The sequence below is a fragment of the Loxodonta africana genome, chromosome 9 (genome assembly GCF_030014295.1).
Source record: "Loxodonta africana isolate mLoxAfr1 chromosome 9, mLoxAfr1.hap2, whole genome shotgun sequence".
In the NCBI taxonomy this organism is placed as follows: Eukaryota; Metazoa; Chordata; class Mammalia; order Proboscidea; family Elephantidae; genus Loxodonta; species Loxodonta africana.
In genome coordinates this window covers 120,223,118-120,248,446 of record NC_087350.1, presented here as the reverse complement: position 1 = coordinate 120,248,446, position 25,329 = coordinate 120,223,118, and the positions used below count along the sequence as shown (strand labels likewise).

The 25,329-nt window shown below is 54.5% G+C and overlaps 1 protein-coding gene across 2 annotated transcripts in view; it reads right to left on the bottom strand.

Moving 5' to 3' along the window:
- The window catches only part of COL5A1 (collagen type V alpha 1 chain), a 185,775-nt gene that overhangs the window by 114,921 nt on the left and 45,525 nt on the right, over nt 1-25,329 (bottom strand). For both annotated transcript variants that reach the window (XM_064290634.1, XM_064290635.1), the window contains exons 3-4: nt 18,713-18,926; nt 17,312-17,474 (exon numbers count right to left, since the gene is read on the bottom strand). In XM_064290634.1, the coding sequence (XP_064146704.1) occupies nt 17,312-17,474; nt 18,713-18,926 (377 nt within the window). The remainder of the gene's footprint in view (nt 1-17,311; nt 17,475-18,712; nt 18,927-25,329) is intronic.

Sequence of the window (25,329 nt, the reverse complement as noted above, 5' to 3'; positions counted from 1 at the left end):
CATCTAGAGTGAAATGCCTCCAGGCTGGGACGCACATTCTTCTGGCTGCCTGAGCCCCAAGACGAGCTGGTGCCCCTGGGCACGAATGCACCTGCTGCCTGGGCTTTCAGCGAAGCACTTCATGCCCCCCAACACACACGCACACGTGCACACACACAGGTACTGCCCGTTCCCCCCAAGCCCAGGTCTCTACCATGAAGGCAAAGGCTCTGCCCCACCCTCCAAACCCGCACCCTCTCAAGGACAAGCCAAAAACGGTGGCTCAAGACAGTTACAGGTCCCTGCCAAAGGGCTGCTGCACCTGGGGCTGGCCAATGGGTTCCTCCACAGGCAGGCGTCAGCGCCAGGACTTCAGCCAACAAGGAGAGGGTCGGGGCTGAGGGTACAGAGAGTGACCACAGACAGCTGCCTGCTGCTGGGCCTCCCCGGCCCGATGCCTTTGTGAGGGAGGCTGTCAGGTTTTCCAGACACTGGGGGACAAGAGAGCGGCCCCCTCACCCACACCTCAGCTCCCTGCCTGTTGGTTCTTCTCCCAACGCCCACCCCAAGCAAGAGGCAGGGTCCCTCTTCCCTCCCTGCTGCCCTCTCACCCCCTGGGCTTTGGCAGAGCCGCCTCCTCCCTCTCCCCTTTCCCCTCTCCTCTCTCATCCCTGCTCCCCTTCGGATGTCAGAGGCACCTGGCCCATGTTTTAAACCCTCCAGCAGACGTGAACCATATGACAGGAACCGTGAATCAAAACCACACATTTTTGTGAAGGAAGCAATGTGACTTCTAGTTCAAATCTCATCCAACTCAGATAAAGCGTTTTCTCCTGCCCCAGCAGCTAGGCATCTGCCCATCTGTTCTCCAAATGCTACAGTAGGGGACAGGAAACCTTGGAACCCTTGGGGAGCACCCCTCAATTTAGCAGTCTCTGGGTCTTTTTTTTTGGGGGGGGTCTAGGTAGTACAAATGGTTTGCACTCAGCTACTAACCCAAAGGTTAGCGGTTCGAACCCGCCCAGCTGCTCTGCAGAAGATAGACCTGGCGATCTGCTTCTGTCAGGATTACATCCAAGAAAACCCTATGGAGCAGTTCTACTCCGTAACACACGGGGTCGCCATGAGTCGGAATGGACTTCATGGTAAGAAGTTTTGAATTTGTTTGTTTGTTTGGATGGTGCAAACAGTTAACGTGCTCAGCTGCCAACCAAAAGGCTGGAGGTTTGAGTCCAGGCAGAGGTGCCTCAGAGAAAGGCCTCGTGGCCTACTTCCGACAAATCAGCCACTGAAGCCCTGTGGAGCACAGCTCTTCTCTGACACACATGCGGTCGCCGTAAGTCGGGATCCACTTGACAGCAGCTGATTGGAATTTTTGGTTCTCCATTGTGTTACAGTGGCTGGTTAAAGGGCCTGCCTCACAGAGAATCCCAAGGTCCCCAGGGCTGGTGGACATGTCCAGCCCCTCTCTGCCCCTGAGGGCCCAGCAAGAGGCCACCCATCCCTGCCTCCACATGGTGGTCTGCGCTCATCCCGGTGCACGGGCACACCACACTCCAGACACCCAAAGAGAACCAACAGTAAAGGCCAGGCCAGACCACGGCTCTGTGGAACCCAAGGACATTGGTGCTGGCTGGCCCTCAGACCACCGGTGGACTTCTTCAGTCCCTACTGATCAGCCTGGGATCAGTCACCTAAGGCAGGGCCTGCGCAGCCCCTGCAGGCATGGACCCCCCTTTGTTTCAAATGCCCCTCCCTCCTCTGCAGATGCCCCTGCTTGTTTTCAAGACCTTTTCCCACCAGTCCTCTGGTAAGTTCTCACACCAGAAAACATGTGTTTGTGCTGTGGACAGGTCTGTCAGAGAGCAGGCATCCACCCAACCCCCCACCGTGGGGAAGGGAAACTGAGGCGCAGGTGCCAGGGCCTGTGCACAGAGCTCCTTGGGAGTGGGCTCAGCTTGAGACCCTGGAACCTCGTCCTGACCTCCACCATGGAGAAGGGGAAACTGAGGTGCCAGAACAGGTCAGCTCAAGACCCCAGGCCCTCTTCCAGGGTTCCATCCCCCTCGCCACCGCTTCTCTCCCCACATGGCGGACCCACACCCCAGGCGCCCAAAGAAGGGCCTCTGCGGGAGGAGGGATACCTCTGAGGGCCCCGAGGAAAGAACAGCCTGCCATGCCCCCTCAAGCACCCAGCAGGTGTCGACATGCTGCTGCCCCAGAGGCAGCCGGGCTTCCCTCTCATTCTGGGTGTGGTTTGGGGTGTCACTTGCACACACACACACACCCCATCCCTGGGTCAGAAGGATGGGCACAAGTCCCCTCCCTCAAAGCCTTCCTCAGAGTCACCCCTTTTCTCCCCACCCCCATCCTCCGACACAGTTCCTAAGCACCCCTCGGTGTCCACGGCTCCGCACCCTAGGAAGGCGGCGAAGACAAATCACCCCAGAAATGCAGGCTGAAGCTCCAACTCTGCCTGCTCCGCCTTCGCGATGGGAGGAAGCTCTGAGTTATGGGATTTCATTTTCTGCTGGCCTCCACTTCTTCATGATGCTGGCCTGGAGCCCAAACATGCCCCAACCACACGCAAGCAGGCACCCCAGAACCAGGCCCATCCCCTCCCCTACAGGCCGAGCAGCAGGACCCGGGTGCCCGGTGGTCTGGGGTGTACGTGTGTGTGTACGTGTGTGCATTTATTGTGTATGCATGTGTGTTTGTTAGTGTGGTTGTGTGCATGTGTTTGTATGCATGAATATGCATGTGTGTACACATGTGTGTACACATGTGTGCTTCTGCATGTGTGTGCATGTGTGCATGTGTGCTGCCAGGCGAGGTGTCCTGTATCCCTCCCTGTCAGCGACATGACTTTCTCATGCGTCTTCACCAATTCCTTGTTATGCCCTGCAGAAACCACAGCAGAGCCAAGCCCAGGATGCCTGTTAAGGGTTGAACTGAGTCCCTCGAAAAGATGTGTTCAAGTCGTAATTGCCAGCAGGCACCTGTGAACGTGACCTTGTTTGGAAACAGGGTCTTTGCGGATGTCATCAGTTAACATGAGGCCACACTAGAGAAGGGTGACTCCTGATCCAGTGTGACTGGTTTCCTTACGAAAGGGGAGGTACACAGACACAGAGAGGGAGGCCATGTGAAGAGGGAGCAGAGACTGGAGTGATGCAGCCACAAGCCAAGGAATGCTGGGGCCACCAGGCACTGGGAGAGACAAGGAAGGACCCTCCCCTAGAGCTTCCAGAGGGAGTGCCACCATGCTGACACTTTGAACTTGGGCTCCTGGCCTCCAGAACTGTGAGAGAGTTATTTACGTTGTGTAAGTTCCCCCCCACCACCACCCACTCACCCACCCACCAGCATGTGGCACTTTGCTACAGTGGCTCTAAGAAAAATTGCACAATTCTCATTTGAACACTGCCACACCTGACCCATGGAGAACAAGCCTGCCTTCAGGTCACCAGGGTCCCAGACCCAGAGAAGCAACGGGGACATGGGCTTCAGGTGGAGCAAACAGGGGTCACCTCCATGTCCCAGTGGACAGCTGGCAGAAATTCCAGGAGAAGCTCTGACAGGAGCTGGATTATCTCGCTAAGCCATTTGTCTCGGTGTGCGAACTGCCTGCTGGGGAGACCCTGGCCTCGTCCAGGGCTGGGCTTCTTCTCCTGGTCCTGCTGCCCCTGTGCCTTGGTGCACAGTCTGTCTCCCCAGGGAGGGGGAGACCCTGGCCTCACCCAGGGCTGGGCTTCTTCTCCTGGTCCTGCTGCCCCTGTGCCTTGGTGCACAGCCTGTCTCCCCAGGGTGGGGGAGACCCTGGCCTCGTTCGGGGCTGGGCTTCTTCTCCTGGTCCTGCTGCCCCCTGTGCCTCGGTGCACAGTCTGTCTCCCCAGGGAGGGGGAGACCCTGGCCTCGCCCAGGGCTGGCCTTGTTCTCCTGGTCCTGCTGCCCCCTGTGCCTCGGTGCACAGCCTGTCTCCCCAGGGAGGGGGAGACCCTGGCCTCATCCAGGGCTGGGCTTGTTCTCCTGGTCCTACTGCCCCCTGTGACTGGCAGGGTGGGTGTGGCTGATGATGAGGACCTTGTAAAGTGGTCTTGACAAGACTGAGAGCTTCCGAGGATGGCCCTGAGGGCCCTAGGTCTCCAGCGCTCTGACTGCCAAAGGGTGCTAGATAGGCACCTGCCTGGGCAGTCCCCTACCTGCCTCACACAGGTGGGCTCCCAGGTAGCCATGTCCCGCACCGCATGGGCCCCACCACCCCTGTGATCACTCCCACCCCCATGATGCCTCATGCTTACACACCAGACATCCTCAGTGGGACTGGCTGTGCCCTCGTGCCTCCAGAAAGGCCCTGGGGGTTCACTGTGGCCCCAGCCCAGCCCCTGGCATGTGTCCTTGAGAGCAACTTCCTCGTCTCTTCCTGTGACTGGCAATCCTGGGTGCTCATACATACTCTATCCTCACAGTCACTCTAGGAGGGGTGAGCCGCACCCTTCTCTCACCCCCATTGCAGATGTGCAGTTCTGGGGTGTTCACACATACCCCATCCTCACAGCCTTGCAGGAGAGGGGAGCCATGCCCCTCTCCCCTGCCCCATTTCACAGATGCACAAGGGGAGGCTCAGAGAGGCAAGTCACTCTCAGCAGGGTGCACAGCATGGGCGAGGCACAGTGGGGGTTTCCTGGGTCTCAGGTACGGCCCCTGCAGCTCCCAGGAATACTGCCTACTGTCTGCTCTCCCCTTGAGTTCAAACCCCACAGTGAAGCCCTGGGCTTTCAGTTCACACATGGCCTACAAGCTGGGCAGGCTCAGCCATGCACAGGCATTCAGGCCACACCCAGTTCCACGCTTTGATTGCCAGGCCCAGCCCTCGAACCACTCAGTCTAACGTTACAGGCACACTCCCAAGACCTACTTGCCCTGCAGGTGCCCAAAGCCACCTGCCCAGAGACACCTGTGCCAGGTGGTTCAGCCCACCCCTCCTTCTGATAACCAACCACAATTTCCCGCTTCGCACACCCTCCTTTCTGGCCCTGCAAGATCAGCAAAGCTCTGCTGAGCCCCCAAGAGGCTCCAGCGCCTGCCTGGTGGTCATCACGGCCATTCCACCCCACCAAGCCGGCCAAGGTCAGTCTTCCCACCGGGGACAGGCTGGGCAGCCCACGACCCACAAGACAGCTCAGCCATGGTGGGCGCGTGTTGTCCTTGGCTCTGGCAGAGCCAGGGGCGTTTTGCTGAGAGAGGCAGTTCTGCCTTTTCCCAGAATGAGATTTCCTCCAGGCCGTGTGGCTGTATGAGCTGAGGAAACAGCAAAGTTTTCATTGGAGAGCCTGCGCAACCCAGGGGAGCGCGGAGACGGGGAACGCAGTGCCCGCCTGAGAGGGATGCCCCGGTGGAGCCCCCCAACCGGCAGTCACTCTGTGGGGCTTCACTCCCTCCATCACACGCCTGCTCTCCTATTTCCTTCCTGTTCCATTCATTCTGCGCCCCTCCTTTCAGCCTCACCCTGGCCAGCCCCACTGTGCCTCCCCGCACCATGGACGGCCTCTTCCAACCCAAACAGGCACCACAGGAATCCCAGCCGACCGCTCTAGCTTTTCCTGTGGCGTGTGCTGGCTAATTTTAGCCCGAGCACTCCTGCCTGTAAGCTGAGACAGACAAATAATTTGCGAAGACAAACCCTGCTTGTTCGAGGCTGCAGGAGAGATGGTTGGCAAGTACGTTCTCCTTGGAGCAAAAACCAGAGGGGAGCGCCAGCCCTCTCACTGGCAACACGCCTCAGACACAGCCCTCCCCAGTGTCCTTGACCACTGGGCTGGCAGGCAGAGAGCTCTTTCCACACTACGTGGGCACCTCGCAGCATGGGTAGAGTTGGGGCCACCTGGTGCAGAGGCTGCCCTGTGACTCACAGAGGGTCCGGCAGGGCGTCCCCAGCCTCGAGATCATGGAAGGAGGGAGGTGAGGCTGGGGGAGTCCCAGGACTCTGGGGCCGGCACCAAACCAAAGCCAAACCGGTTGCTATCGAGTCAACTCCAGGTCAAGGCAACCCCACGTGTGTCAGAATAGAACTGGGCTCCACGGGGTTTTCAATGGCTGATGTTTTAGAAGGAAGTCGCTAAGGCTTTCTTCCAAAGCACTTCTGTGTGGGTTCGAACCACCAACTTTCAGCTAGCGGAGAGCACTTAATCATGTGCACCACCAGGAACTCCACACCTGAGTTAAAATCTAAAGTGTGCCCTCGCCAGCTGAGGGATTTCAGGCACGTGCGATCACACATCGCAACAAGAGATGACCCAGGCTCGGAACCTGCTAGGGACATAGCCAGGGACACAGCCGGGGCAAAGCACTCAAACCAACATCCACCCTCGCCAAGCATCGGCTCCCCCGGGATCCCTCGAATTTCTAAGATGGACAGGACCAGTGAGGGTGGTTGGCAGCTTCTGGAGGGCTCCCCCGTCCACGGGCCATTTCCCAGCAGACTCAGCTAGTAAAAGGCCTCCCGATTCCCCTCTCTCTCCACGCTCTTGTGGGCCCGAATAAGCCTCATTTGGATATTTTGGATATTGTCACCCACAAGTCATCAGAGTGGAAAAAGAAAGTGCCCTACACCAGAGGGGGTCTACATCATTGTTTCCGATTTTCAGGGTATCTGTGGAATCTGAGAATGATTTTAACAGTATTAGCAGGGTGTTAGAGAAATACAGCCATGGGGGTGAAGCCACTTTCTGCTGCCGTCCCCCAGGTCCCTCAACCTGGTCCACATCCCCACCACCCCCTGCCCCCCATGGCCTCCACAAGTCCCAGTAAAATTCTCACCTACGGCCACCAGCCAGTGAGGCTCCAGGGGTGTGTAGGATCAAGTTTACTCAGGACGGCGCTGGCTGAGAAATCCACGCCTGTGTCTTGGCCACCGGGGAGGGGGTGCATGGGGGGCCAGAGGGTGGACCTGGCCTTGGAGGCTAGAAGTCAGCCTGGCGAACTAGGAGAGGGTCGGCGAGGAGCAGGGGAATGGCCTCGGCTCCACCAGGAGAGCAGGGCAGGACCAGACCCACATGCCCACCCCCTCAGCAAGCTCACAGGACATAGTGCATGGACCTCGTGTCCCTTCTGGGCCAACTATGTGGCCCTTGAGTCTGCAATTGGACATTTCGAGGGCCATAGAAAGCACCCGGCCACGGTTACAAAACCCCATTCTAACCTGGTGGCACACGAATGAAATGGGCCCCAAGCTTCCCTCCACCTGGGCATCCAGGGGCAGTGCACACAGGGTTAACCCTGGAGCACGGGGGCCTCGCTGAACACAGGGCTCACTGACAGCCGTGCCAAGCTCCAGGCAGGAACGGAACCACACCCTGGGCGCAGCTCCACAGAGGAAGCAAGGTCCGGGGGCACTGTCACCCCCCTCGTGGGCTGTGAGATCTTAGGCAAATCGCTCAATCTCAGTAGGCCTGTTAGTGCAATCGTGAAGTGAGGACAACGGGTCTACTGCACACAAGTGTCCTTGGTACTGAACGTGGTCACATGTGCAGAGCACTGAGCAGTGTGCCTGCACATGCGAGGCCTAAGTAATCCCAGCCTCCATCATCACCTCCACAACCAACACCATCACCACCACCATCATCACCATCACCACCGCCACCACCACCGCCACCATCACCATCACCACCACCATCACTACCATCAGCATCATCTACACTATCAACACCATCATCATCACTACCATCACCTCCACCACCATCATCATCATCATTGTCACCATCACCATCAATATCACAACCACCACCATCACCAGTACTACCATCATTACCACCATTGCCACAACATCACTGCCACCATTACCGTCACCACCATCGCTACCATCATCACCATCACTACTACCATCATCATCATCAGAAGTACCACCATCATTACCATCATCACTACCATCACCACCATCATTACCATCACCACTGCCAATACCACCACCATCATCATCATCACTGCCATCACCCCACCACCACTACCACCATCAGCAGTCCTCAGCCCCTGACAAAGGGTCACAAGCCTTTCTGGAATACCTCTCACTAGCATGAAGGACCTCACAAGGCACTCAGCTCCTACTGCTCGTTTTTTTTTTTTTTTTCATTCATTCAACCAGCAATTTTAGCACCTGCCATGATAAGCCTTGTGGACATAACAATGAATAAGTCAGTATCCCTGACTTCACATCTTAAGGATGAGTCCTTTGTGCACCTTTGAGAGGTAGCACAGGCAAAGGAGTAATTCATTCTGCCTGGGAAGGTCAGGGGAGGCATCACGGAGGACATAAGCTCAGAGCTGGGACCTGAAGGAGGAGGTGAAGGTTAAAAGGTTCACACCCATGACCATCCCATTCGTTTGTTCTCGTTCTGCCAACACCACATTCCCTCCCCACTGGACACTTCGTCATACTCAGGTCACCGGCTCTCCTCTCCGTCCTGCCTGTGTTGTTCCAGGCTCACCTCCCACCTCTTCAACTTAGCTTCCATGTGGCAGAGCTTCCAGACCCTTTACCGCCCTGCCTTCTGTGTCTAGTGCCACCCACAACCGCCAGGTCACACACACAGTCGCTAACGGGTTTGACATCCGTAAACCCCTAAGTCTTTTCCATACAAAACACTCTGCTACCACGTCTCCTCAGCCTGCACCAGCACAATGGATTGTTTGGAACCCGAGAGCAGAAATTCGTTCATCTTTATTGAATTTCATTTGCTTGGTTCCAGGATATAGTCCCAGCCTGAAAAATCTTTCTGTGTCTTTATTCTGTCAACCAATATATTAACTTGGCATTATCTGCAGATGTGACAGACCTGACTCTGACTCCCAGGTCTTCCTGCAAATCAACAACCATCAGAACAATTCTCACCTTAACGCAGAACACACACCTTCCTGCCAAGGTGGGAGGTGAAGGGAGGAGGGACAGGTAGGCGGTATGGGGAGGTGTGATTTGTTTTAGAGGCCAGAGCTGCTCCACATGCTGTGTTCCACACTTCCCATTTTGAGTGACATCTTCCCTGCCATCCATCCATCCACCCATACATCCACCCACACCTATCCATTCATCCACTCATCCATCCTTCCTTCCATCCTTCCATTCATCCTTTCACCCACCCACTCGCCCATGCATTCATCTACCCACTCACCCTCCCATCCATCCCTTCATCCACCCATCCATCCACCCATCCATTCACCCACCCACCCACCCATCCAACCACCCACCCACCCACTCACCAATCCATCCACCCATCCACCCATCCATCCACCCATCCATTCACCCACCCACCCACCCATCCATCCACCCACCCACCCACTCACCAATCCATCCACCCATCCACCTATCCATCCACCCATCCATCTACCCACCCATTCATCCACCCACCCACCCACTCACCCATCCACCCATCCATCCGTCCGTCTGTCTGTCCACCCACCCACCCATCCACCCATCTACCCGTCCATCCGCCTGCCCGTCCGCCCGCCTGTCGGTCCACCCAGCCACCCACCCAGCCACCCACCCAATCACCCATCTACCCATCCATCCACCAACCCAAGCAAACAGTGCGAGGTTACAGCATCACACATAAGAAGGTCACGCAGCTTTACTCAGGCCCCGGAGGGTGGGGGGAGTGTTATTGACCCCTTGTCACGCAGTGGATGTCTCCTGGGGCACTTCTTCTCTTGTTCTTGTTGTCGTTAGGTGCTGTGGAGTTGGTTCCGACTCGTAGCCACCCTCTGCACAACAGAACGAAACACTGCCTGAGCCTACACCATCCTCACAGTTGTTACTATGCTTGAAACCATTGTTGCAGCCATTGTGTCAATCCATCTCTTTGAGAGTCTTCCTCTTTTTCACTGACCCTCTACTTTACCAAGCATGATGTCCTTCTCCAGGGACTGATTCTTCCTGATAACACGTCCAAAGCATGTGAGACCTAGTCTCGCCAGCCTTGCTTCTAAGGAGCATTCTGGTTGTACTTTGTCCAAGACAGATTTGTTCGTTCTTTTGGCAGTCCATGGTATGTTCGATATTCTTCGTCAACACCACAATTCAAAGGTGTCAGTTCTTCTTCGGTCAGCTTTATTCACTGTCCAGCTTTTGCATGCATGTAAGGAGATTGAAAATGCCATGGCTTGGATCAGGTGCACCTTAGTCCTCAATGTGACATCCTTGCTTTGCAACACTTTAAAGAAATCTTTTACAGCGGATTTACCCAATGGAATGCGTCTTTTGATTTCTTGGCTGCTGCTTCCATGGCTGTTGATTGTGGATCCAAGTAAAACGAAATCCCAGACAACCTCAGTCTTCTCTCCGTTTATCATGATGTTGCTCATTGGTTCAGTTGTGAGGATTTTTGTTTTCTTTAGTTGAGGTGTAATCCATGTTGAAGGCTGTGGTCTTTGATCTTCATCAGTAAGTGCTTTGAGTCCTCTTCACTTTCAGCAAGCAAGGTTGTGTCATTTGCATATTGCAGGTTGTTAATGAGTCTTCCTCCAATCCTGACTCCCAGTTCTTCTTCATATAGTCCAGCTTCTCGGATTATTTGCTCAGCATACAGATTGAATAGGTATGGTGAAAGGATACAACCCTGATGCATACCTTTCCTGACTTTAAACTGATCAGTCCCCTTGTTCTGTTCAAATAACTGCCTCTTGATCTATGTAAAGGTTCCTCAGGAGCACAATTAAGTGCTCTGGAATTCCCATTCTCCGCAACTTTATCCATAATTTGTTATGATCCACACAGCATAGTCAATAAAACACAGGTAAACATCCTTCTGGTATTCTCTGCTTTTAGCCAGGATCCATCTGACATCAGCAATGATATCCCTGGTCCCACGTCCTCTTCTGAAACCGGCCTGAATTTCTGGCAGTTCCCTGTCAATATACTGCTGCAGCCGTTTTTGAATGATCTTCAGCAAAATTTTGCTTGTGTGCGATATTAATGATATTGTTGAATAATTTCGCATTCGGTTGGATCACCTTTCTTGGGAATAGGCATAAATATGGATCTCTTTCAGTCAGTTGGCCAGGAAGCTGTCTTCTAAGTTTCTTGGCATAGACAAGTGAACACTTCCAGGGCTGCATCTGTTTGTTGAAACATCTCAATTGATATTCTGTCAGTTCCTGCAGTCTTGTTTGTCAGCAATGCCTTCAGTGAAGCTTGGATTTCTTCCTTCAATACCATCAGTTCCTGATCATGTGTTACCTCCTGAAATGGCTGAACGTGAACCAGCTCTTTTTGGTATAATGACTCTGTGTATTCCTTCCATCTTCTTTTGATGCTTCCTGCATCGTTTTACTAAGCGTCTTCTCTTAGGGAAACCAAAAGTCCTAGGGCAATGTACAAGGGGCAGTGAGGCCAGTGGAAGCTTTGGCCCTCTCTCCTGCTCCCTGTGCTCTGCCCCAGCCGTGGTCCAGTTCCCTTCAGGGCCTGGCAGCTCTGCTGTGTCCTGGGAAGGGTGGTGCCCAGGGATCTGAGATGGTGAAGCCAAGCTCAGCTGAGGCCCACATCTGGGTTTTGTGTGCAGTTTAGCAGGAAAGTGGGTCGGGGTGATCCAACGTTAGCATCAATCTTGTGGTCGAGGTGGAATGTACAGCCCCCGTAGAGGGTCCAGACAGAGCAGTCATTCCAACAGGCAGCTCCAGAGCCTCCCTCCTCCCGCTCTCAGCACAAGGGTCTCACCAGCAACATCACTGGAAAACCTGCATGAGCCAGGGGAGGGGACGGCCCACTGGAGCCATGAATGGGGGGACTGGGTGGGGGGTCTCTCACAATGTGTGCCCACAGATCTGCTCATTGGCGGCCGGTCTCTCTGTGTTCTGAGCCCAGGTCATATCCGTCTCATGTCTGAGGCAGATGCCCCACGATCCATGGTGGTGCAGCCACTAGGAAGGTGAAGTCCAGCTTGGCCCGGCCAGCCCCACATCCACCATCACCACACTCATCCCCCTCCACCGCCTCCCTAAGTAGGGAAAAGAGCACCCTAGAATGTGCCTGCGTTCCTCTTCACAGAAGTTCAGGTTAGGCAGGTTGACAAGGCCGTGTGGAGCTGAGAGAAAAGGACTAATCAGACTTTCAGATGAGGTGTGCAGTGCAGATGTGTGGAGCCAGGCTCCGGTCACCTCCGCCGGCCTTCCCAGAGAGAGAAACTGCTGCCTCTGGCAGAGTCCCCGATCGTCACAGGGCACACAGGGCTCACACTTGTGCCCGGATTTGCACCCACCAGTCACCCGCACAGGCCAGCTCTCCTGCGTGCTCTGAGGCGTGCTCGCTGCCTTTTCCCACACTGTCACCTGGCACGCCCCTGGCCTGACGGTGAGGTCCTGGGCCATCATGTCCCTCAGTGCTGTGTCTCCACACCCAACACCAGGCTGGCCCAGGGAGGGCCTCAACAAGCTGTTGTAGGAAAGGTTGGTTCCTGGCAGGACCCCAGCCTGGGACGTGGGTGTTAGGACTTGAACGCAGGCCCTGACTCCAGGCTTGGCCCATATGTGCCGATGGCCCTCTGTTCATGAGAGAGTTTCCAGGCCACCTGGAGGACTGCTGAGAGAGATGCCTCAGCAGGGGCGCCACCCTGTCGGGAAGCCAGCCTCCAGGAAAAAGCACATCAGTGGAAAAGCCAGGGCACTGGAAAAAAGGTCTCAGGGGTTAGATCACCCGTGCAGCCTTCACAATGTTGGGATGCTGGACAGCAGGCAGGGACTGCTGCTGATGGCTTAATTTTTCCCGCCAACTTCCAGGGAATTTGCAGAGAAAGCTCAAGTTTACAGTCTGTTTGGTCTTGTTGCCCCTTGAAACCTTCAACCGTTTCAAAGCAGACTTGGCTCCTGGCTCAGAGCTTGCTGGTTCCTCCTCCTCTATGTCCCCCTCCTGTTTGCAGCTTGTCCAGAGAGGAAGGGTCCCCCCACCACCGCACTGCAGGGCCCGTCTTCATCATGCTGCTCCCAGAGGACATGTTGGTCAGTCACCTGTCACCAGGAGGTGGCAAAGTGACCCTGTAGAGCCAGCCTGGCCTGCATCAGGTCAACCCAACCCCCTGCCATCTCATGGCACAGGCTCTGTACAGGGACAGCCCGAGCCTCACCTCCCGGAGGACGGAGGAGGCAGCTCGTGAGCAATCCTGGAGTGCTAACCCTGCTTCGTGCTGCGGGCCCTCAGCCAGTCCTTTCCCTCGACTTTTTCAGCACAGACGAGGGCACTGGTGTCTCCACGCAGCTCCACCTTCCCCAGGCCCCAAAGCCTGCTTCTCAAGGAGGGGTCCCAGCCCCTAACTCACATGGCAAGTCAGGAAAAGTGGAGGCAACTAAGAGCCACGCATGGTGGTGCCATCAGGGCCAATAACACTGCTGCCGACGTGGTGGGCAGGTGACCATCTCCATCAGCCCAGAGAGCCTCCAAGACACCCCCAGCCCTGACGGTCAGGCTCTGAGTCTGCCCAGCTCGTGTGGCCCTCAGAGGTATGGCCATCGTGGGGAGGATCCGTCTCACCCACCACAACCCGAAGTGCGGCTTGGTCACGCCTGGTGTTTAGGTGAAGACGCTGGGCTCAGGGAGTCTCAGTGATGGTCAGGTCATCTGGCTGGACAGTGCAAGGGTGGCTGGAGGCCTGAGGCCTGCAAACCCGGAGGGAACCTCCTCTTCCCAGTATACTCTTCCTCTTTGGGAGGCTTTGGGTGGAATGGCTGTTCCTTCTTCTGGGGGACCTTGCGGGGGACAGCTATGTCCCTCCTTCCTCCCGGGGGATCTTTAGGGGAACAGCTGTGTCCCATCTTCCTCCCGGGAGGGCTCTGAGGGCCACGGCTGTGTCCCTCCTTCCCTGTATAGCAAGGCAGCCCCTTAGAGCCAGGCAGTAACCAGGGCTGGGGAGGCAGGGAGGTTGGGCCCAGGTAGATGGGGCAGGGGAGGGGGGTGCTGCTAAACTCTGGCCCAGGCCACACACCCAGGCCCAGAGCCTGCACCCAGGGCACACGTGCACAGTGTCATCTGGCTAAAGCTAGGCGCTGCTAGAGAGGCGTTTATTTTGCCCCGGGCAGTCTCTACCCCTCCACGCTCCCTCAACAGTGCTTCTCTGTGGAAAAGGGGCCTCTGTGGGGCTGCATGCACCCCGGGAAAAGCCGCGGTGCCTCAAACAGATTTTTGAAATGAAATGAAAGTCCATTTGCTCAGAGAAAGCGCCACAGAGCTGGCAGCAAATGGACTTTCGATGAGAGGAGGCCGCCCTGCCAGGTGGGGCTGCGGCGGAAGGGTTTTCGGAGGTGCTGGCCCCTCCTTTTTAAGTCTCCCAGAGAAGCACGTGGCGAAAGCAGGAAGATCCATGAGCTGGAATCTTCAAGAAAATAAAGGGTTAAGTCACTGCTATTTCAAAAGAAAGAAAAATTCTGCTCCACCTGCGGTGACAAAGGGGGTCTGCAATCAGAGGCCAGCTCACAGGAGTTTGACACGGTTCGGAGAAGGCCACGGCGGGGCCCCCGACAGCCTCGCTGCGCTCCGTTCCGCTGTCTCCGCGGAGACAGCCAGGTCCTGCGTTCCAGCGCGAACGTGCCCAAGGGCCAGGGAAGGCCAGGAAACTCCGGGGCTGGAGGACACTTCCCCGGGCCGCCAGCAACCGTGGTCAACAAAGCCATTGGAGCGGCTCCTGCCAAGTCTCTCCTGCAACTCGAATTCCACAACTGGAAGCAAGAGCTCGCCAGGGACGCGGGCTCGGAGCAGACCTGTGACCCACGGTTTCCAACACAATTCTGCTTCCCTGAGGCGCAGCGTGGGACCGCAGCGCTTGTTGGGATGACAAGCAGAGAAGGAAAACAAAGCCTACTGAATTTGGTTCATTTTATTTTGAAAAACCTACGGTGCTGTCACTCTTTAACGTATCGTGTCTACGGAAAACAGCCTTTCCCGATCTGCGAGAAAACCAAGGGAGCGGTATTTGTTTTAGGATCATTTTCTTTTCATTTTCCTGAATCTTCATAATAAAAGGTACATGGTCATCACCCGAGAGGCTCTGGGAACAACAAAGAGCTGGCACAGTGCAGAAAAGCTACTGCACCCTAAGTCAACCCGAGCTCCCCGATGCCGCTGCCCAGCCTCGGCTCACCTTCCCACCTCTGGACCCGGACCCTGTCCACACAGACGTGGACAGAGCAGCAGCCACCACAAAGCCAGCTCCAGTCTCTGAGCAGGCAGCGAGGCTTCGTACCTGAGCCCCGGCAAGCCCCACAGCCCTCAAGGTGCCATTACTGCGATCCCCATTTTGCAAACAAGGACCAGCAGCTCACCGACAACACTTGCTTTACCTAGATCCAGTGGTGATCACGACACTCGGCCCCAATCTTTTAACACCTCCCCAGCAGAAAGGCCAGGAAGCCACCTCCTCTTGGCTGAGGAGCCCCAGCTGCCCGTGGGAACCAAGCACTCACCCCTCCCTCCTTTACAGGTTCCCCCCCCTCCATGTCCAGGTAGCTGTTTGGCTCTTTTGTTTGCTGTCCACACTGGACCACCCGGCTGCATTTGGTACCCAGAACAAGGCAGCAGTACAAAGCAGGTGTGTGAGGGGGAGCGTGCAGGTCTCCAGCACTGAGCCTCATTTAATTCCTGCCAGGGATCTGGGAAGTAGCGACATTTATCATCCCATTTTACAGATGGGGGAGCTGAGGCTGAGAAAGGTTAGGGCGGCTTGCCCAAGGCCCCACGTCCAGCACGTGGTGGAGCTGAGAGTGCAACCCAGGTGGGCCCGTCCAAGACCAGCCGCTCTGTGTGACTTATTCTTCATGGTCATGCTACGTGTCCACATCACAATTTTGTAGAAAGAGAAGACCTCCAGAACGCCATTCTTCTTATGTGCCTAGGACACACCTCAGGAGGCGTCGCTATGGTTAAAATGAAACAGAATGAGCACGTGGGAAAGGCTGGTGGTTTGAGCCTGCCCAGAGGCACCTTGGAAGAAAGGTCTGGCAATCTACGGCTTAAAAATCAGCCATCGAAAACCCTATGGCACACACCTCTACCGTGAAGCACATGGGGTCACCAAGAGCTGAGGTCAACTCAAGGGCAGCAGCATTTTCTGGGTTTATTCATCTTTCTGGTGAAGAAGCCAAGTGTGCCCTCAGCACAGCGCTGCTGGGACCAAGTCGGGGGCAGAAGTTCAGCCTAAGCATCCGGCTTGGGGGCCCCGAGTCACTGCAAAGACCATGATCCCAGAGGCCCCCACCACCAGCTGTGGGACCAGCAGACGTGGCAGTGAAATAGCCAAGAGTAGGCCATTCTGACGGGGCTGAGTCTGTAGGGACCCTGGGGAGCCCATTATGGCTCCTGGGAATTTGGGAAAGAAGTGGTACCCCGTCCTGGCCTCTGCGTCTGGGACCCCATGATGACATCCGAGAGCTGGGACCGCCCTTAAAGACTTTCTAGCCTGACGGTTTTCAAACACATTTTAGCCTACATGGGGCCCTTGGTTCAAACACTAAGTCCCACCAAGCCCGATCGTGTGAAAGAAAAGGAAGCACGGCAGAGGGCCTGGCCACCCTCTAACCCCAGCCAGAGGGCACGTCAGTCCCCTGAGCGCTTTTTAGAAATAGAGATTTCAAGGCTCTGCCACAGACCTGGGGCCCCAGCACCTCAGGAGGCAGGGCCTGGGAATCTGGTTTTCACAGGGTCCCAGGTGGTTCCAAGGCATTTGGGAAGCCCTGATCAACGGCAGAGCTTCCCAACCTACTTTTTGGCAGTGGAACGAAGTTTCCCAACTCTATCTTAGGCTGAATCCCAATACAGTAAGGAGAGAGAGGCAGGAATCCGTGGTTTGATGTGGGGTTCCTGGAACCAACCCGCTCTGCTCTGCCCAGCCTCCCCAGGCTCCAGGCCAGACCCGGTTCCAACACCCCAGAGTTAGGGCATCAGCTATGCCTTCCTGCGGCGTCACCCACTGGGCCAGCTCTGCCCTGAGTCCACCCCAAAGGTGGCTGCTCTCTCTCCAGGGCAGCCCTTCGGGTTCTGAAGGTGGCACACACGTTTCTACAAGCCACAGGTCAGGGCTCGCCAAAGCCTCCATCCTTCCACACCGGCACACTGGAGACACATACATGGGCTCCTTGGACCACAGCGGCCATGCTGCCCCCGTGTGGCTGACACCAAGTCTGGCCTCTCACTCCCCACAAGACAGCAGCAGCAGCTTCAGGCCCAGAAACAGGGCCCCCTCCCCGAAGCCTACCTGGTCCTCGACTGCAGAGACAGACTTCCCACCAGCACCGTGGCGGATCTGTACGAGGGCCAGCCCCTCTCAGGGCGTCTACACTGGGGCCAGCAGCCCCTCCCGCTTACCTCGAACACCTCCTCATCCAGGATCCTGGTGCCGAAGACAATGATGCCATTGACGTCGATGATGGGGTGGTCACTGCGGTCCAGGAACTTGGTGGTCCTCTTTTTGCAGTCCAGGACCAGAGTGACATTTTTCTTGTGGATGCTGAGAGCAACTCTATGCCACCTGCAGAGAAGCAGACACGCCGGGCAGGTGAAGGGGGGTTGTGGTCTTGGAATATCGATACAGGGTGACTGTGCTCCCAGTTACTCCCTCACCATCCTTGGGGCAGAGCACTGACGGCTCAGCCTTCAGATCTCACATCAGACAAGCAAGGGGCTCACGTCCCAGCAACCCAGTGGGGCTGCGTGCAAGCTCCGCATGCTCACCCGACCCCAGATTTGTCATCTTAAGGTGAGGACGACCACTCGGACCCTGCAATCTCGTCAGGCAACCCCAGTGGGAGAAGATGCGTGGAGTCCCCGGTGTGTGCTCAGACACCAGTGCAGGCCTGGACACCTGGTGCTCAACATCCGGCCTGGGCCCACCAACAGCACCTGTCACTCCATCAGTGGAAGGGCAGGGAGGTGACGGTCCCGTTCGTGCTCTGCTGCTAAACGGAAGGGTGGACATTCAAGTCCACCCAGAGGAAACTCGAAGAAAGGCCTGGCAATCTACTTCCAAAAAAGTCAGTCATTGAAAACCCTACAGAGTACAATTCTACTCTGACATGCACAGGGTCGCCATGAGTCAGAGTCAACTCACTGGCAACGGGTTTTTGGTTTCCGGTTAGGGTCTTACGTGTATGAGCGGGACCACCGATGACAAATGGGAGGCTGCCAAAGAGGACTCAGTCTGGATGGGAAGTGGGGAAATCAGTGGGTCTACCTGAAGCTCTTAACGAGGAACCCAGGAATCAATTCAGAAGGCCTTCAAAGGTCACCGTGCGTGGCCTCAGAAGTGTCCAGCCACAGACGAGATTCCGAGCCACGGTGTCTAGCTGAGCACCTGACAGAGTTCTGGCAAGCCTTGTCTTTTTTTAAATCATTGACTCACACGTCTAATGCGTCTGTGCCTTGAAGAATGCCTTAAATCTCTCCTAGAACAAGCTGGGGGCGACCACACAACCTCCTATGTCCCCTCTGACTTGCCGAGGCCAGCGTCCGAGGTACTTTCTCATGTTTTACAGAAGGAAACGGAGGCCCAGGGAGGAGGCTGTCCTCCTGTCCTTCCCCAAAGCCTCAGAGGATAAGCTGAGGCTGGCGTCTGGGACACAGGGTCTCTCCATGTGGTGCCAAACCTGGGGCGTCTCAGCCCTGCCCACCGCCCACCAGCTCTAATGCCCCACCTCTGGCCAGCGGCTTTAGGCACCCTGCTCTGTCCCCTGGTGGAAGAAGAACTGGTTTCCGAATGTGCCCACTTACTTGCCATCTGACAGGTTGATGCCGCGGAAGAGAGGGTAGTCCTCCGGGCCAGGTTTCCCTGTGTGGTCCTCGTACAGGAAGACGGGGGAGCGGCCCATCTCCAGGCCGATCTGCTGGATGCCCTGCTCGTTGTAGATGGACACCAGGAAGGCCTGGCTGCCCTTCTTGGCTTTCACAGTGGCTAGGATGGAGAAGTCCTCGGGAAAGGCAGACGCTGCAACAGAGGACAGGGGTAACAAGGCTGTTGGGAAGCCCCAGCCGTGCCCAGCACACAGCTTCCTGCAGACACGCTCAGGAGCACATCTGCCCTTTGATCAAACTGTCCCTGCAACCCTTCCCAATCGCTTCGTGTCCCATCTATCCCCGTCAAGGCTCAGCTCACACAGACTCCTCCATGAAGCCCCTCTGGTCCTCCCGGCTGCTCCCCCTCAAGTCTCTCACTCAGTTCCTACGTCTCAACACATTTGTGCAGAAAATCCTCATTGGAGCCCTCTAGACTGTGAGCTTCCTGTGGGTAGGGCTGTTTCTGAGGCATCTTGGAATCCCCCGTGGGGCCTAGAGCTGTGCCCACCAGACTGCGTCTCATCAAACACACACAGGAGGTGGGGAAGGGCAGAGAGAAGGGGACAAGGAGGGCACAGGTGTGGGACCTTGTCCAGAACTGCGCTCTGTGACATTCCCTGGCTCATGTGAAAACAGAGAAGAAAGCAGAAGGAAATAAGAAGACTTCAGTCCAAATTACAACATAGATGAAACACCTGGCACGTTGATGGGGAGAATGCCCCCACAACACAGGCCAGAAACCATTAGAGGCCGTTAGAAGCAGTGTGGTCGGGCCGGCCCGCCCAGTCCGCCCAAGCCCACTCCCTGCCGCTGCAGACTTCCCCTCACGCTCGCCCTTGGTCCACCCTTGGCTGTGAAGCGGGGCTTGGCCCCCTCCTCTCTCTGTATTGATCCTGGTGAGAAGTCAGCAATTCTCTCACCGAGTGCAATTTGCAATTCTTCCCAGAGGCTGGGGGTTGGTGGATGTCACGGCAGCAAATGGACGTGCAGTCAAGCCCTCCAGAGACCCTCAGCCTGAGACAATGGGCTTCTCACAACCAGCCAGAAGGAGCTGGCGGCAGAGAGACATCAGCCAGGCCATGCCGAGGACCAGGGCACCGGCCTGCCACTCTGACCACCTCGGCCTTGGTAATGCTGCTGAGGGCAGTGACTCTGCCTTATACACAGAATAGGAAAAGCAGTCCATTCCAGCTCCAGCCTTTCATTGGGATTGTAACAAGGTCAACCAGTTGGCCCAGGCGCCAGAGCCCTGCTGGATGATAGAGCTGGGTCTAGGCGGTTGTCACTACGAGCGCTGTCTGGGAGCGCCCTCTGCTGGTAGAATTGGGGACAGCCAGCAGCGCACCTCTTCCGCCTCCAATCACTCAACAGAGTGGGGCTGGTGACCATGCTGCGAAGACAGGGACCTCAAAGGCTACCAGGGAAGGGGGAGGTCTCAAAGGCCAGGTAAAAAGAAGCACCATGGCAGCTGCAGGCTGCAGCCCACTGGGCCTCCAGACGCAGGCACAGAGCACCACATAAGACAGGAGGCCAAGTTAGGACATCCATTCTGAGGAGCCCCAATCCCTCCCTACAAGTGTCCAGCAGCCCTAGAGCTGGGGGCACCGGGTCTGCTTGCTGTGCCCTGCAGGCTTAGCCCTCCTCCAGGCTCTGGGGGGAGCTCCAGGAGGCCTGGCTCAAGGCCTCGCTCCCAGCACTGAGAACAGCTCCACAGGGGGCGGGGAGGGGGGCCAGTGCTCTGGTCTCTGTAAAGAAAGGCTGGCCTTACTAGGGGACAGCCGGGCTGCCCTTCCCACGGGCAGCCATTTCGGAACAAGTCTGTGGAGACCACCACGGTCACATCCATCAGCTTCACCCTGTCCCTTCAAAAGTGGGAGCAGGGGGTCGAGTGAGACCTGCTGTGTGTGCCTGCTGGGGACACCCCAACTGCGGGACACCCCCACTGCCAGGACTCCTGACTGTGTGGCCGGCAGCTGTTCATGGTGACCTGAAATGGTCCCTGAGAGTGATCGGTCATCAAGGGGCTCAGGGGTGATGCTTGTCCTCAAGCATCTCAGGGGTCATTGTCCACATCCAGGGCGGCTGTACAGCGGTGGTCCGAGTCCAAGAGCCCCCCGCCCCGCCCCGCATCGCTCCCTCCAGAACGATGAGCAGAACAGGCATTTAGGGACCCACTCCCCTGTGGGCGATCCACCGCTTCCGGCCACACTACCCTCCACCTTGTCGGCTCATAAAATGGTGTTTCACCATTTTTAAAATCACTATGGTAACAAATTTTCTCAGCTCAGATGGCCTGAAAGGATAAATTATGTTTAACGTTAATCTATCTCCCAGCAAAATAACAATGGATTTACTGTCACTCCGGAGATAGTCCATTCTGCGGCTGACATGAGCCGGGCGCCGGAGTGTTTTATAATCTAACTGGGCGTCTGGGAGAGGGAGCCGGCTGTCGAAGGCTTCATATTTTATTTCGTAGAGACAAGTCCCCTGGAGAGGTGGGCTCGGCGGGAGGCCCGATTCTTTCACTCGGTTACTCCCTATTGACTTCGGCAGAGGCCCAAAGGCCCTGGAGCATTTGAGGTGCGCGGCAGGAGTTTAAGAGATGCATTTGCCGTTGAACTACCTCATACTACGTACGCCATGGGAGCAGTTGTTGGGCACACTGATTGCTCATTTGATTAGCCCTGTCATCAAAAGTGATTGGTCCCCACTGTGTGCCAGGAACCGGGGGACACGGTGGGAAAGACATGGCCCTTGCCCTCAGGAAGCGACACTTTAACTATGGAGACAAAAAAGGGTTAATTAAATAAGTGCGAATTGGAGGGGGTGGCTACGGGGGAGGAGGCTGCAAGATAATGATGAGGATTGAGGACTAACTGTGGCCTGGTGGCCAGGCAGCCCTCTGAGGAGGTGACTGCAGACACCTGGACGCTGGGAGGTGCCCGGGGGGAGGGCCGGTCCATGGGCCCAGGAAGGGCTGCACCGAGAAAACCCATCTACACCACAGTCCTGCCCCGAAGGCTGCCTGGAGCTCAGGTCTGGGCCTGGGGGGTGAGACCCTGCACAGATCCTGCCGCCCGCTCCCCAGATTTGTGCCTGCGGGTCTCCTGGCCCCCCAGATATCGGACAGAGCCCCAGGAATTGGCTGCTACGTCACCACCTTTCCCCACACCAACAGCCACTTCACATGGTTGTCCTGCGTGTTCTGAGCGCCTTCTAACAGCAAATCTGAGACTGACCTTCTGCACCCCACTCTGAAAGAGGGTCCCAGGGACACCAAAGCTCAAAAGACTGCAAAGGTATGCCTACTCGGAGGTTTACAAGGGAGGAAGGAGCAGAGACTGTCGTGTCCTGTGGTTAGATGGGAGGTAAGCAGAGTCCCGGTGCACGCCTCTCTGACAACATCCCTTCAACAGTGTCCCCCATCTCAACACTCTGGGGCCTGCAGAACAGACCCCAAGAAACCCCTATAATTTAAATAGTTCCAAAGCAAGCTCCAGCTTTGTGTTTATATATCCATTCTTCTGTATAAGCTTATTAATGGTAGAAGACCCTGTAAAAGCAATTTAATCTCTTTGGCTGTCTAATCAAGTTACTAATTTGAGAGCTTAAAAAAAAAATAAGCCTGTACTTAAATCAAAATTCCACAGCTTCTTGTTAAGGGATCCCCACCGGCTTTGGCAACAATTAGCCTTGATTCTTGAGACCCTGTGATATTTCTTACCACAAGATAATCCAACAGGGAGGGTGACATAAAGACACAAGCTGCAGTAAATCTGTTGTGCCAATGACCTTGAGTTGTGTGATAAGGGCAAGGGCCAAATAACTGTCAGCTAACTGTCTGGGGCTTATCTCCAAGGGAGTTGTTAGGTATCCTCGAGTCAGTTCCAACTCATAGTGACCCTATGAACAACAGAACGAAACACTGTCCAGTCCTGTGCCATCCTCACAATCTTGCTGTTTGAGCCCATTTTTGCAGCCAATGTGTCAATCCATCTCTTCCAGGGCCCTTCCTCTTTTCCTCTGAAAATGCAGAAATTATCGAACAGTATCACCACCGCCAAGCATAATGTCCTTCTCCGGTGACCAGTCCCGCCTTATAACATGTCCTAAGTACATGAGACAAAGCCTCGCCGTCCTCACTTCCAGGGAGCACTCTCGTACTTCCTCCAAGACAGGCACGCTTGTCCTTCTGGCAGTCCGGGGCATAGTCAATACTCCACCAACACCGTAATTCACCTGCTTTGATTCTTCTTCAGTCTTCCTTATTCATTGTCCAGTTTTCCCTTGAATATGAGGCCATTGAAAATATGGCTTGGGTCCGGCACACCTTAGTCCTCAAAGTGACATCTTTGCTTCTCGACACTTTAAAGAGGTCTTTTGCAGCAGATTTGCCCAATGCAGTAAATACACCATTTGATTTCTTGATTACAGCTTCCATGGGCACTGATTGTGGATCTAAGTAAAAGGAAATCCTTGACAGCTTCAATCTTTTCTCCATTTATGATGATGTTGCTCATTGGTCCAGTTGTGAGGATTTTTGTTTTCTTTATATTGAGGTGTAATCCATACTGAAGGCTGTGGTCTTTGATCTTCATCAGTAAGTGCTTCAAGTCCTCTTCACTTTCAGCAAGCAAGGTTGTGTCATGTGCATAACGCAGGTTGTTAATGAGTCTTCCTCCAATCCTGATGCCCCGTTCTTCTTCATATAGTCCAGCTTCTCGGATTATTTGCCCAGCATATAAATTAATTGTGGTGAAAGGATACAACCTTTACAGACACTTTTTCTGATTTTAAACCATGCAGTAACCCCTCGCTCTGTTCGAATGATTGCCTCTTCGTCTACGTACACGTTCCTCCTGAGCACAGTTAAGTGCTCTGGAATTCCCATACTTTGCAATATCATCCATAATTGGTTACGATCCACATAGTCAGTAAAACACAGGTAAATGTCTTTCTGGTATTCTCTTTCGTCAAGATCCATCTGACATCAGCAATGACATCCCTCATTCCACATCCTCTTCTGAATCCAGCTTGAATTTCTGGCAGTTCCCTGTCGATGTACTGCTGTAACACTTTCTGAATTATCTTCAGCAAAAGTTTACTTGTGTGTGATATTAAAGATACTGTTTGATAATTTCCTCATTTTGTTGGATCACCTTCCTTTGGAATGCACACAAATATGGATCTCTTCCAGTTGTTTGGCTAGGTAGCTGTCTTCGAAATTTCTTGGCATAGACAAGTGAGCACTTCCAGCACTGCATCCGCTTGTTGAAACATCTGAATTGGTATTCCGTCAATTCCTGGAGCCTTGTTTTTCGCCACTACCTTCAGTGTAGCTTGGACCTCTTCCGTCAATACCATCGGTTCCTGATCATATGCTACCTCCTGAAATGGTTGAACGTCAACCAATTCTTTTTGTACAGTGACTCTGTGTATTCCTTCCATCTTCTTGTTACGCTTCCTGCATCGTTCAATATTTTGCTCATAAAATTCTTCAAAATTGCAACTGGAGGATCGAATTTTTTCTTCAGTTTTTCAAGCTTGAAAAATGCCGAGGCTGTTCTTCCCTTTTGGTTTTCTAACTCCAGGTCTTTGCACATGTCATTATAAAACTTCACTTTGTCTTCTCGAGCTGCCCTTTGAAATCTTCTATTTAGCTCCTTTACTTCATCATTTCTTCCATTCGCTTTAGCTACTCGATGTTCAAGAGCAAGTTTCAGAGTCTCTTCTGACATCCATTTTGGTCTCTTCTTTCTTTCCCATCTTTTTAATGACCTCTTGCTTTCTTCATGTATGATGTCCTTGATGTCATCCCACAACTGTCTGGTTTTCAGTCATTAGTGTTCACTGGGTCAAATCGATTCTCGAGATGGTCTCCAAGTTCAGGTAGGATATACTCAAGGTCGTATTTTAGCTCTTATGGACTTGCTCTAATTTTCTTCAGCTTCAGCTTAAACCTGCATATGTGCAACTGAGGGTCTGTTCCGCAGTCAGCCCCTAGCTTTGTTCTGACTGATGGATGATGTTGGGTTTTTTTCTACTGTCTCCACAGATGTAGTCGATTTGACTCCTGTGTTTTCCATTTGGTGACATCCACATGTATAGTTGCCATTTATGTTGTTGAAAAAAGGTATCTGCAATGAAGAAGTTGCTGGTCTCGCAAAATTCTATCATGTGATCACCAGCATAGATTCTATCACCAAGGCCATATTTCACAACTACAGATCCTTCTTCTTTGTTTCCAACTTTGGCATTCCAATCAATGTATTTTGATTGCACGCTTGATTCATTTCAGACTGCAGAAGTCGGTAAAAATTTTCAATTTTCTCACCTTTGGCTTTAGTGGTTAAATTAGCATAAATTTGAATAATATTGGGATTACATAATAAAAGTTGAATTAAAAAATAAGGGATCCAAGGGAGTAGGACCCCTTATTTCCAAAATATGTGCTTTTTATGGGACAGCGGTATGTACCTGCTGCCCAGGGCAGTTCACCCTGAAGCTCAGAGTCCACAGGGTCCTTGCAGTCAGCCCTCCCAGGCCTTTCCCGG